The sequence below is a fragment of the Elephantulus edwardii genome, unplaced genomic scaffold (assembly GCF_000299155.1).
Source record: "Elephantulus edwardii isolate Elephantulus edwardi_28Jun2011 unplaced genomic scaffold, EleEdw1.0 scaffold00011, whole genome shotgun sequence".
NCBI classification, from domain to species: domain Eukaryota; kingdom Metazoa; phylum Chordata; class Mammalia; order Macroscelidea; family Macroscelididae; genus Elephantulus; species Elephantulus edwardii.
This window is the reverse complement of record NW_006399761.1, coordinates 1728779-1741137: the sequence shown is the minus strand read 5'-3', so window position 1 is coordinate 1741137 and position 12359 is coordinate 1728779. Positions and strand designations below refer to the sequence as shown.

The following is a 12359-nucleotide window of genomic DNA, read 5'->3' as shown; positions in this document are numbered from 1 at the left end:
TCCTGGTCCCACACAATAGTGTCTTTAAGCAAAGCCAGGCTGAGAGGAACCAGGAAGAAGTAACCAGTAATTAGGGCTTTACCTAATTGGTTGCCTTTGATTTCAGCAATCTTCATCTCTCGCAAATTTATCCAAGTCAAAAATGGCCCAAATGATTCATCCACAATCACCCTACCAGTGAGGTTCAGATTCTCTTATTTTCAAAGCATACCCTGTCCCCTACAGTCACAACTGCCTTGGTGCCTTAGTCCATAAAGAATTGCGACACCAACCCAAAGGTGGTGGTGCTTCTGTGAGTTCGAATCCACCACCAGCTCTGAGGGAGAAAGGAGGACAGTCCTCACCGTGTGACTTAATCTGGGAAACCCACCAGAGGGTCAGCTAAGGGGTAGGTTTGACTGGAAGGCAGTGAGGGGTTCAGTCACTGAAGGAGGTGTCGTAGGCCGAAGGTCATTCGTTGTGATGTTTCCTGGGGAGAATATACAGTCCTGAACATGCCTGGGCAGAGATCATTACAGAGGTCACGGATTAGCTGGCAGCCACAAAATACAGTGATCTGAGGAAGGAGAGCCCATGTAGATCAATCATTAGCCCAAGTGCACAGCAGTAAGCGTAGCCCACAGGCTGAAAGGCTGAGCCCTGGATCAGGGCTTTCAACCTTGGACTTGAACTATCCTGAGCCCTGTGTGGCTCCTGGCAAGTGCACTGAGATGTCCACTCTGTGGATGAAGGCAGCCACGTAACACAATCCCAGTGGGGAGGAGATAAAGTGCTTTAATTTTCTTGTGTTTTTGTGAAAAAAAGGAGAGTCCCTTCCTCCCACATCCAGTGTCCACTGGGCTCCACCCGGGCAGAGCTAGGCCAGCGCTCTAGGAGAAGGTGTGGGAGAAGAAGGCTTCGGCGTTGACAGTGTAGTCCAGAGGCAGTGAGTGTCCGATGTGCTTGGCCCCAAGGCTGGCCCCACCCAGGGCTGAGGAGTGCCTCAGCTTCATCAGGGTGAACCTGGAGAAAGCGTCCTGAGCCTGGACTTCTCTGCCCTGGGTCAGAGCCAGAAGAAAACCTGGAGGAGAAAGAAGAGAAAGAGGTAGCTGGAACCCAAGAGTGCCTGTAGAAGAGACAGTGGGGCCCCGTGCCAAATCCCTAATACCAGGAGCACAGGAACCCAGGAACCTCTGGGGGCACAGGAGCCAGCAGACCCTGTTCAGTCCCCGGCTACTGCAAAGTCCAAGGAGGCAGTGGGGTCCCTGAGCCACTAAGAGGTGTCCAGTGGACAACCTCCAAGTGCTGGAATAAGGCTGCAAGGACTAAGCTGTCCTGTTTCCTTGCTGGGCAGGAGCACGTGCTGCCGGGGGATGTCACCACAGATTATCACACGACTGTCAGGAAACCAAATTTGAAGTTGTTTTAGGTGCCACTGAGTCACGTATAACATTATGAACAACAGATCTGAACCCTGTCCTGTGCCAGCCTCGTCTCTGACACACTTGAGCCCATGCTGCAGTTACGGTGTCGATCCATCTGGCTGAGGGTCTTCCTTTCTCTCTCTGACCCTCCACCCTTCCAAGCACGATGTTTCTCCTCCAAGGAACAAGCCTCTCCTAAGAAAATGTGAGATGTAGCTTTGTCTTTTTGGCCTCCAAGGAGCACTCCGGCTGCACTTTCTCTAAGACTGGTCTCTAATCTTTTGGAAGTTTCTGCTACTTAATAAACCTTTGGGAAAAGATCTGAGAGTTGGTGGAAGCTTAGATGAGGGCTTACTTGGCTTGATGCTTTGGCCACGAGTCGAGGCCCTGGGGCCCCTGCCCACACTCCCTGGAGCCTTCCTGGGTCACCTCCTTCCCAGCCTGTCCCAGAGTCTTCCTCTCCTCTCCCCACCTCCAAACTCACCTTCCTTCAGCAGCTCCCAGCTCTTCCACACGGACCCAACGCACAGGATGGGGAGGCCGAGTTCTCCTTGGAACAAGACCTGGACAGAGGGAATGGACGCAGGGGGCTGACCATGCCTTGCCAGGAATGAAGGGGGAGTTTCTGAGGATCAACCCCACCTATGCCAGTCACTCGCCTTCTAGTCCAGAAATAGAAGATACATGCAAGGAAAAGGAAAACAGAAAACAGGGGAGACTTAAGAGCACCAGGGCAAGAAAAAGGGGTGAGCCACAATGCAGAGGAAGGAGAAAAGGGCAGGGAGGGACAAGAACAGGAGTGAGTGGGCAGAGCAGGGAGGCCCAAGAACCAGCGTCCAGACAGGGAGCACGTTTTCACACTTCTAATTTAACAGAATTTTTCTGGTAACCTTAGTTCTACAGTGGGACCCAGCTGGCCTTAGTATTAGGCAGTATCGAGGCTAACTGGCAAAACACAGTCCACAAGTCCCTTTGTGACGGGTCTGACTATCCTGCAAAAGCAGCCATCAGGGATACACCCGAGACAAAAGGGAAAAAAGGCAGAGAGCATTAAGAGAACCCGTCAGTCCATCCAAAGGGCAAATGGACCACAAAAGCCTCAACTCCCATGAGCTAGACACCAGAAGAGTACACAGCGACGGCCGCACTGCTGACCAGGCTGAAAGGCATCATCGTGGCAGCTGGTTCTGGGTAGTGGTATGTTGTTGTTGTTATGTGCCATCGAGTCACTTGCGACTCATAGCGACCCTGTGTACAACAGCCCTAAACTCCGCTCTGTGCTGTGCCAATCGCACTGTCTCTGACACTCCCATCCCGATTACCCCAGTCACTGAATCAATCCACCTCATAGAGGGCCTTCCCCTCCTGCGCTGTCCCTCCACCCTCCCAAGCATGATGTCCCTCTCTAAGGACCGGTCTCTCCTCATAACATGTCCAAAGTATGTTAGACGGAGCCTCAGAATCCTTGCCTCCAAGGAGCCACCCGGTTTAACCCTTTCCAGGACAAATCTGTTTTCCTAGCAGTCCATGGTATTCTCAATACTCTTCTCCAGCACCACAGCTCTGGGTAGAGTGGGGGGAAATGTGGACTACTGACATCAGTCACCCTTCAAACAAGAACAACAGTCAGGACACCCCTTCCCTTGGCTCATTCAACATTCTAGCAAATAAGACAGGTCTGTGGAAGGAGTATACAGAGTCACTGTACCAGAAGGAATTGGCTGACACAGAATTTGAAGTAACATATGAGCAGAGCCTGTGTTGATGAAGGAGGAAGTTCAAGTTGCTCTGAAAGAATTGACAAAAAAAACAACAAGGCTCCAGGAGTTGACAGCATACCAACTGACATATTTCAACAAGCAGACGCTGTCCTGGATGTGCTAAGGTGCGCTAAGAAATCTGGAGGATAGCCAACTGACTGGAAGAGATTTCTATTTGTTCCCAATCCAAAGAAAGGTGACCTGACAGAGTGCGGAAATTATCGAACAGTATCATTAATATCACACACAAAGAAGATTCTGCTGAAAATTATCCAAAAACTACTGGAGCAACATGTCAACAGAGAACTGTCAGATGTGCAGGCTGGATTTAGAAGAGATCATGGTACTAAGGATATTATAGCTAAAGTTAGATGGATCTTGGCAGAAAGCAGAGAGTACCGGAGGAATGTCTATCTGTGCTTCATTGACTTTGCAAAGGCTTTTGACTGTGTGGATCACAACAAACTGTGGCTGACTCTGAGAAGAATGGGAATCCCAGAACATTTGATTGTGTTTATGTGAAACATATCCTTGGACCAAGAGACAGTCATCAGAACACAGCAAGGAGACACTGCATGGTTCAAAATTGGGAAGAGGGTCTGCTAGGGAGGTATTCTGTCTCCACAGCTTTTCATTCTTTCTGTAGAACAGATCATCTGGGATGCTGAGCTGTATGAGGAGGAGGAATGTGGCATCAGGATTGGTGGAAGATTCATCAACAATCTCCATTATGCAGATGACACAACCCTGCTTGCTGAAACTGAGGAGGACCTGAAGTGCTTGCTGTAGAAGATCAAGGACTGCAGCCTTCAATACGGATTGAAGCTCAACATCAAGAGAACAAAGATTCTCACTACTGGGCCAATTGGCAGCATCAGTATGGATGGTGAAGGGATTGAGAGTTTTAGTTTGCTTGGCTCCACAGTCAACACTCTTGGTACTAGCAGTCAGGAAATAAGAGACAAATTGCATTGGGAAACTCATCTGTCAGGGATCTTTCCAGAGTACTGAGGAGCAATGATGTCAGGCTGGAGACTAAGGTGCACCTGATCCAGGCTATTGTCTTTGCAATTGTGTGCTATGCATCAGAGAGGTGGACAGACTAAGGATAATAGAGAATTGATGCCTTTGAGCTGTGGTGCTGGAGAAGAGTGTTGAATATACCACACAGACAACTAGGAGAACAAACAGGTTTGTCCTAGAGAGGGTGAAGCAGAGCTGCTTCTTGAAGTCAAGGATTCTGAAGCATCACCTGATATACTTTGGGCATGTTGCAAGGAGGGACCAGTCCTTGGAGAGGGACATTATGTTTGGGAGAGTGGAGGGACAGCGCAGGAGAGGAAGTACCCTCAATGAGATGGATCGATTCAGTCACTGGGGTAGTGGGAGTAGGTGTGTCAGTAACAGTGAGGTTGGCACAGGACAGAGGAGGGTTAAGGGCTCTAGCACAGAGGGTTGCTATGCGTCACAAGTGACTCGACGGCACCTACCAACAGCAAATGGTTTTGGGGAGGGGTTTTGTTTGCTTTTTGTATTGCTGTGTACCATTGGATCTGACTGGCACAGGAGGAAAGTGCCCCTCTTTCTCTAACACAGCATCTGGTGGATTTGAACCATGCGCCTTTGGGATTGCAGTGCAGCTTCTTGCCACTAGGCCCTGGCTCTCAGCCCCCACTTACCGGGTCAATCTTAGGTAACACAGCCACCACATGTCTGCCCAGCATCTCTCCGGCTTTCCTGAAGATGTCCCGGGAGAGGCCGTCTCCTTGCTGAGCACCTGGGTGGAGAGGGAAGATGATGAGGGGAGGCTGGTAAGCAGGTGGGGTGCTCCCAGTCTTGGGTGAATAACCTCATAGGGCAGGTGGTGACAGTGGAGCAGCTCTGGCTGGTGGAGGCCTCAATCGGGAACAGAGCAGAAGTCCGTCAGAGGGTGCTGGGGCAAGTATGCCTCCAGTGTGGCCACTGGCCCCTCCCGCTCCGTCCTAGGAGGGGCTTCACCCCAGGCACTGGAGGGCGCCCCCTACTGGAGGAGCCTGCACGGAGTTCATGTCTGTATGTACCTCGGGATCCCTCTGCTCTGGGGAGCTCCGGCCCGTACGCACAGCTGACTGGTACTCCTGCCCGTCACCCCTGCCCACCCATGAGTCTACCATCAGCTGTCCCTCTGCTGGCTCTACCGCAAGAGGGACAGGGCTGCCTGCCAGAGGCTCCAAGAAAGGGCCCAAGGGTCAATGCCTGAGGCTGGGCGAACCCACTGAAGTGAAGGGATTCTCTATGCTAGGGAGAGAAGCAGCAACGTGCAGATAACCTCATTCCACTTCTCCTGCACCCCAAAAGAGGCATAACCTGTCCACAGTCCTCCAGTGCTTTGAGAATAATGGAAAAGACCTAAACTTACAGGTTTAAACAGCTACTTCATGCATTTCTCTAAAAGGGACATACAGCCTCACAAACCATGACAGATACTGAGAAAAAGCACAGGCAACACCGAGTAATCCCTACGACCTGCACAGCCTTCAGCCCCAACCCGGTGCCACCAACCCACGGCCCATGCAACTGAGGTTCCCCGGGAGCCCAGCTTCTGGGCCTCGTCCACGCCCTCACTCCACCGTCCATCTGGAAGGGTCTCTGAGAAGCAGTGCCAGATACAAGCTGGCCCCACCTCCTGTACCTTCTGCAACTTTCCGGCAAAACCCAGCAAACCTGGACTTATCAAAGTCCCTGTACAGGTGGGTGAGGATGCCAAGCCGGTCGGGCACCTGTGAAAGAAAGGGCGTGCGGAGAGGTGACCACCCAAAGCCGGAGGACCCCGTCCGCACAGCCAGGGGCTTGGCTCTTGCCTTCACAGCAGCTGGGCTGTTCTTTTTTATGGAATCTAGAAAGTACCTGGATTTGGGACAGTCCCCTGTTACCCCCTAACACACCGACTCCGTACTGATCAGCCTGGAGGTAGCCCAGAGCCCAGCCCCGCGCCCCATGTTCAAAGCCCTGTGAGGGGCTCGAGAAAAGACTACTCTGGTCAGAGGAGTTTGAGAAACACTGCACATCGCCACGCCCCTCAGGCGGTCGTAACACACATCATCCAACTGAAGGTTCTGAGAAATCCCACAGTCAAGAAACCAATTTTGTTTCTCCCAAACTTATCTGACCACAGAAGGCCTGCTTCGTCCACCCCACCACCTCACATACCCTTGACACTTCCTAAGGTCCCGCAGGACCAGTGTTTCATGCAGCCAGAATATTTTAGGAAGTAGGAAAAGCGGCTAAAATGAGAGCACCTGCAGTAACACAGATAAGCGTTTTCCATGCATTCTCTCACGTTACCTACAACTACTTTAGACGTTAAAAGGTACAACGGGTCACGGAAGGTGGAGTGGCAGCTACTACTGTTATGGGCCGATGAGTCAGAACTGACTCAGAGCTGACCCTCTGGTGGGTGTTCAGAGGCTGTAAATCCCACTGCCCATCTTTCGCCCAAGGAACAGCAAGTAAATCTGAAATGCCTGCTTTTGGCAGCACAACTCCTTCCTCTCTAGGCCACCAGAGCTCCCTTCCTCCTGTAAGAAGTGACTTTTCCTTCCGGGTCTCCCCCCTACCCCCCTGCTGCACTCCCTGGCCCAGGTGAGTGCTCCTCTCGAACCACAGATGCCTGAGGCCTGAGAAGCAGGTCCTCTTTTCCAACATCTCTGGTCTCCTCCTGCCCGTCTCAGTCCATGCACGTAGAGGGCAGCACACTTCTTCCTACCTCTCCTCCCCCACCTCCCAAACAGATAAAGGTACTTCCTAACACAGGAGCAAAGCTGAGACAGGAGACAGGCAATCCCCAGAGCCGAGACGGCTCCCCACCAAGAACTCGCCTTTCTCCAGGCGCCCCACTTTCTGGCCTCTGCAGACTGGAAGCAGCTCTCACTCAACACACTTATTCTTCCTTCACCTGCTGCCTCTGCTCCACACTCTCCTGATGTCACCCCACACTTTTCATCCCAGAACACCATCTGCCCTCTCTTTCCAGGGGTGCCTGGCTGTCTAAGAATGCAGTCCGGCTAACTACTTACCCAAACTCATCTCTTCCACAAACGTGGCCCCTCCTGGAACATGATGACCTCCTGCCTCATCCCAGATCCTCACCTACAACCTCTCCAGCATCCTTTTCTTCACCCAGAAGTCCCTTCCTGCCCAGTCTCCCCCACCCTGTTCTAGCTGTGGGGTGCCCCACATACCTGGAAATAGCTGAACATGGCCTCCCTGACGTAGCCAATGTCGTGAGGTGCTGCCTTGAGGTTGTCAATGGAATCAAACACCATTTTCACTGCCTGGTGTGCAATCCAGTAGGCTGTGGGGTGCAGAGAGGGCTAAGAAGACGAGGCAATCTCCCCAAGCTCACCTCCAGAGAATGTTAGGGAGCTACAGCAAATCAGCTTGGATTCGGCTGGGTCACACAAGCATCTCCTTTAGAGAACAACAAGGCCAGTGAGCGGCCACACCAACCCCTGGAGTCAATGCCAAGAAACGAACAGCAAGGACCCCCATGAGAAGGTCTGCATGGTCTCTGTGAAGAACGGAGCCGCTGACTAACACGTCAGGTGCTCAACCACTAGTCAAGTGGCTGACGGTGCAAACCCAGCTGGAGCCGCTTCAGAAAACAGGCCTGGAAATCTGCTGAAAAGTCACAGCCTCATAAAGGCTGTGGGGCAGTTCCATGCTGCACACACAGGGGGTCCTGTAAAGGTGCGAGGGTGGGCAGAGCTTCCAGAATTCTCTCTCACCAGCAGACTGGTACATCGTGTCCTGCAACTACCACCTTAACGTTCTCAGCCTGACTTGTTCCCTTGGGACTCAAAAGGCCCTACACAGGTAAGCAGTGGCCAGGTAACCGAGTCTGGATCCACAGAGAGGTCATGCTGCAGAACAGACAACAGTCTGTCTGACATCTGTGTATCCCTGCCTCCCAGTCCTTATACTGGACCCACAAGTCAGGTTCTGGCGCTGTCCCCACTGAGGGACCCAGGGTCCAGCAGGCTGGGGCAGAGGAGAGGAATGCCGGGTCCCAGCTGGTGTGTCTCACCTGAGCCCTCATCCCCCATCATGTGGCCCCAGCCACCACAGCCGCTCTCCGAGCCATTGGGGTTGACCAGCCTGCAGTTGGAGCCTGTTCCGGCGATTAGCACAATTCCACCTAGACAGGGCAGAGGAAGTTAAGCATGGCCAAGGCTGTGAATGGGGTGCCTGGCCTCAGATCTGGGGCACAGCAGAGACCAGCTCAGGAGAGGGGTCCCCGCCCAGGCAAGCAGCACAGAACTGAGCCTGGCTAGTACCCTGACTCAAGATAGGAGACGTGGGCCTCCAAGAAACCCCAATGCTGTGGACACCCCACAAGAATATGTCCCTCGAGTGGACATGGCTCCGTGCCTCGCCTGCTCCCAAGCATCGCATCGACTGGCTCTTTAACTGGGCACTAGCTCTGTGCCAGGGACTCGGCTCAATCCAGTTCCCACAGTGACACTTGCTCGGCTCCCTGGACCTGTGAGTGCAGTTAGACTCATTCCATTGTGACAAAATGGAAACGTGAAGCAACTTTCTCCAGCTGACTTAACGGGTTAACGTGAACTGGGATTCCAACCCCAGTCAACACCAGGGCACCCGCGCTCCAACAGAGCTGTCAACGCTCTCGGGGCCCTCCCAACTTGCCCGCTGGCCTCCAGCACTCACTGCCCCAAAGACTCCCTTCTGCCCCAAGGTCTGTCCTCCCCTCCTTGTCCTCCATCCAAATGCCCTCCCCTTCCGGGACTTGTAAAGAAAGGACAGTTGGGCAGGGGGAGAACACCACGAAAGCTGTGTTCCCAGTTAGAGAGCAAGTGTGACCAGCCCCAGCTAAGGGGTAGTGCCACGGAGACAGTTCTCAGCCCTCCCGCACCTCCTCACCATCCGGCGTAGCTGTGGCGATGGAGCCGGCAGCGTCCGTGGTGATTAAGTAGCTCTCACTCAGGTGGGGAAATCGGTCCCTCAGCTCATCCGTCAGGGTCCTCACTGCGTCTTCCTGCTCCCCACCACTCAGGGATAGGCCCTAGGCCACGCAGGGGGTGAGCCAGCAAGCGAACAGGGACCCTGTCCTTCCTGCCATCTGGCCCCTGTTCTCCTCCTGACTTCTCCAGCCCCATCTTCCTTCCCTCCCCCACAATGAGCCCTCTGAAGGCTGTGGCTTAGAGCCGGGCCTGGACTAGGGACTGTAGTCAGCAATACCAGGTGTGGAGTGGGGTGGAACAGTTTGGAATGCACAGAGTATTTCACTGAGGCTATGCCTAGGGTGCAGCTGGAGCTGAGACAATTCTGGAAAAGAGCTGAGTGAGGAAGGAAACCAGCTACAAACGAATGAGTACTTACAGGTCAGGCTCCAAGCTAACCACTTTGAGATGTGTCATGCCGTTTTACTAAACTCAGTTACTATCCTCGTTCTTGGAGGTTCAGAGGAAACAAGGTATCCCGCAAGGGTCACACAGACAGTGGATACAAAGCTGGGCTCAAAACCAAGGTCCCAACGCCTCCAGGAAGCCCTGTCATGTTCCGACCCATTTGTGGCTAGAAGGTGGCAACTGAGGCCACAGAGTAGATAGACGGTCTATTGTGTGAGATTCTACACCAGAGACGAAACCTTGGAGGCTGCTCTCTCTACAACTGCGGTCCTCTGAACCTGCCAGCTACCCTACTGTCACTGGTGTCTGGACCCCAGACTCACCAGGCTGCGCAGAGGTACCAAAGGGTCCACCCCTGCTTTCTGCTTGGCTGTGTTCACCATCTCGTTGATCCTCTCCACACACTTGTCTGTTCCGATCAGCTAGCCCCAGTCAAGGGAAGGAAGAGTCAGTCACAAAGGCTCGAAGGACTTGCTCTGAACACAGAGGATGGAGAAAAAAAACGCCCAACAAGCCCGCCAGACCCACTCAGCGCAGCCTTTACCCAGTGGTTCGTGCTGAGCCCATCTGCTTCTGCCAGGATCTGCCCATCCTTGGAGAGTAGGAGGACCTTGGACCGCGTGCCTCCCCTGCAGGACACAAGGGGGCACTCAGCACAGCTCAGAAAAGCCTGCAGAGACAGCGAGTCCTGTCCCAACAGTGTGACGGAGGAGATGGCTTCAACACACCCATCAACCAGTCCCAAACCCACTTCTGTGGCTTGATATTTGCTGTCAACCAAAGTTCTCACTCATCTTACAGAGGATGCCCAACTTATCCTTCAAGATCTTATCTATCAGAAACCTTCCACCTGGCCGCTCCATTAGTTAAACCTGCCAGCAGTCCAAAGCTCTTCAGGAGGCCCAAGGCACTAGGTGTAATTAGTTGGGGTTCTGTCTGCCTCTCATGAGACTGTGAAGTCCATCAGGTCAAGGCTGAGATCATCATCTCCTGCCCAGCTCAGACCAACACTTAGAAACATACAGCTAAAGGGTGTATTCTTTCTCTTTGCTATTCTCGCAATAACTGAAGACAATTTTGGAAGGTCCAGCTCCAGCTACCAAGTTCTTCAAGCCACCTATGTAAGGAAGGCTGACCAGAGTGAAGGCAACTGGGTGCATGTCTACCTCCTGCATCAACCACATCCTCAAATGCCCAACTACTGGGGCAAATGGGAGTTTGGAGGGAGGTCTGTGGTGGTGTGATGTATGGTTCCTTACCGAGCAAAACGATTTTAGTACCAACACATATCTTATGCCATCGAAATAGTATCAGCTCATAACTGTCTCAAGTGGGTAAATCTCATGGGAGGAGACTGCCCATCTTTCTTCAGAGGAGCAGCCGGAGGATTCGAACTTCTTACCTTAGAGCAGGCAGCACAACTCCTTACCACTAGGTCACCAGAGCTCTGTAACACTAAGACAACACTGAAAACCTGCTGCTCAGACTCAAATGACATGAAATTTCAAGGGGCAAATTCAACATCCAAAAGAATCAACCTCAGAGTGAAAATACTGCCTGGCTCAGAATGAAAGCCACCCTCTACCATCCCCTGATTTGCCAGAGACAGATTCTCAGAATTTCTCAATGGCAGGGGGCTGGTCCATCATCGTGTTTCTCCCTCCCTTCATTTTAAATATGGGAGAGCTGAAGTCCAGAGCGATCAAAATTCTTGTCCATAGTCACACCAAGAAGCAGGGATAGTGGTAAAGAAAGAAGCAGGGATAGTGGAAAAAGCAGACAGCTCCTCATTAGGAAAAACATCAGAATAACAACGGGCTCAACCTTCAGTGAGGAGCCTGCCTTCCCACATCAGCGCTGCTGTTGTTACGTGCCTTTGAACCTGTTGTTGTTATGTGCCGTCGAGTCGCCTGCGACTCATAGCGACCTTATGTACAACAGCCCTAAACTCCGCTCTGTCTTGTTGCCAATCTTACTGTCTCTGACACTCCCATCCCGATTATCCCAGTCACTGAATCAATCCACCTCATAGAGGGCCTTCCTCTCCTGCGCTGTCCCTCCACCCTCCCAAGCATGATGTCCCTCTCTAAGGACCGGTCTCTCCTCACTACATGTCCAAAGTAAGTTAGACGGAGCCTCAGAATCCTTGCCTCCAAGGAGCCACCCGGTTTAACCCTCTCCAGGACTACTCCTATCTAACCCCCTGGCGGATTTTCAGAGGCTGTAAATCACTCGGAGGAGACTGCCCCACCTTTTTCTCGCAGAGCAAGATGGTGAATCCGCACTGCCTACCTTTGGGTTAGCACTGGCTGACAGGTGCTCCAGTTCCAAAATGCAAAAACCTTTCGCACGACCCTCGCCCTTCTCACCCGTCCAGCAACTTCACAAGTGCTACTACCTGTTTTGCAAAAGTCTCCTAGGGTCCAGAGCTGCTTTTATCGAAGGGCTTTCTCTCTCGTGGGAGAAAAGGGGCATGGTTCTCCCATAAAACACAAACGACCCCCCCCCGGGGTGTGGCACACGCACGAGCACACACATCGCTCCTCCAACTTAGCCGGACCTTCGGGTCCGAGGACATCTCCCTGCCGCCCCTGTCACCGCCGTCCACCCCGCCCTCGAGCCTAGGGCGGCAGAGGCTGTCCGCAAGGCAACCCGCCCATGCACCCTCTGCCAGGCCGCACTCACCCCTCCACACCCCCGTAGAGTGAAGCCATGCCGGTGCCGACACTGCCTCTCGTCCGGCGATCCGAATTCCCTCCGGTTCCCACCTTCACCCTTCCCGCCCT

The 12359-nt window shown here is 52.9% G+C and overlaps 1 protein-coding gene across 1 annotated transcript; it reads right to left on the bottom strand.

Moving 5' to 3' along the window:
• Nucleotides 1–869: 869 nt before the first annotated feature.
• NAGK (N-acetylglucosamine kinase) lies at nucleotides 870–12287 on the bottom strand. The gene is made up of 10 exons (XM_006880863.1): nucleotides 12259–12287; nucleotides 10118–10202; nucleotides 9897–9995; nucleotides 9086–9227; nucleotides 8229–8339; nucleotides 7384–7496; nucleotides 5835–5922; nucleotides 4843–4940; nucleotides 1888–1966; nucleotides 870–1060 (listed from the first exon to the last, which is right to left on the bottom strand). Exons 1-10 carry the CDS (start codon nucleotides 12285–12287, stop codon nucleotides 870–872), a joined length of 1035 nt encoding a protein of 344 aa, XP_006880925.1.
• Between the last annotated feature and the right edge of the window lie 72 nt (nucleotides 12288–12359).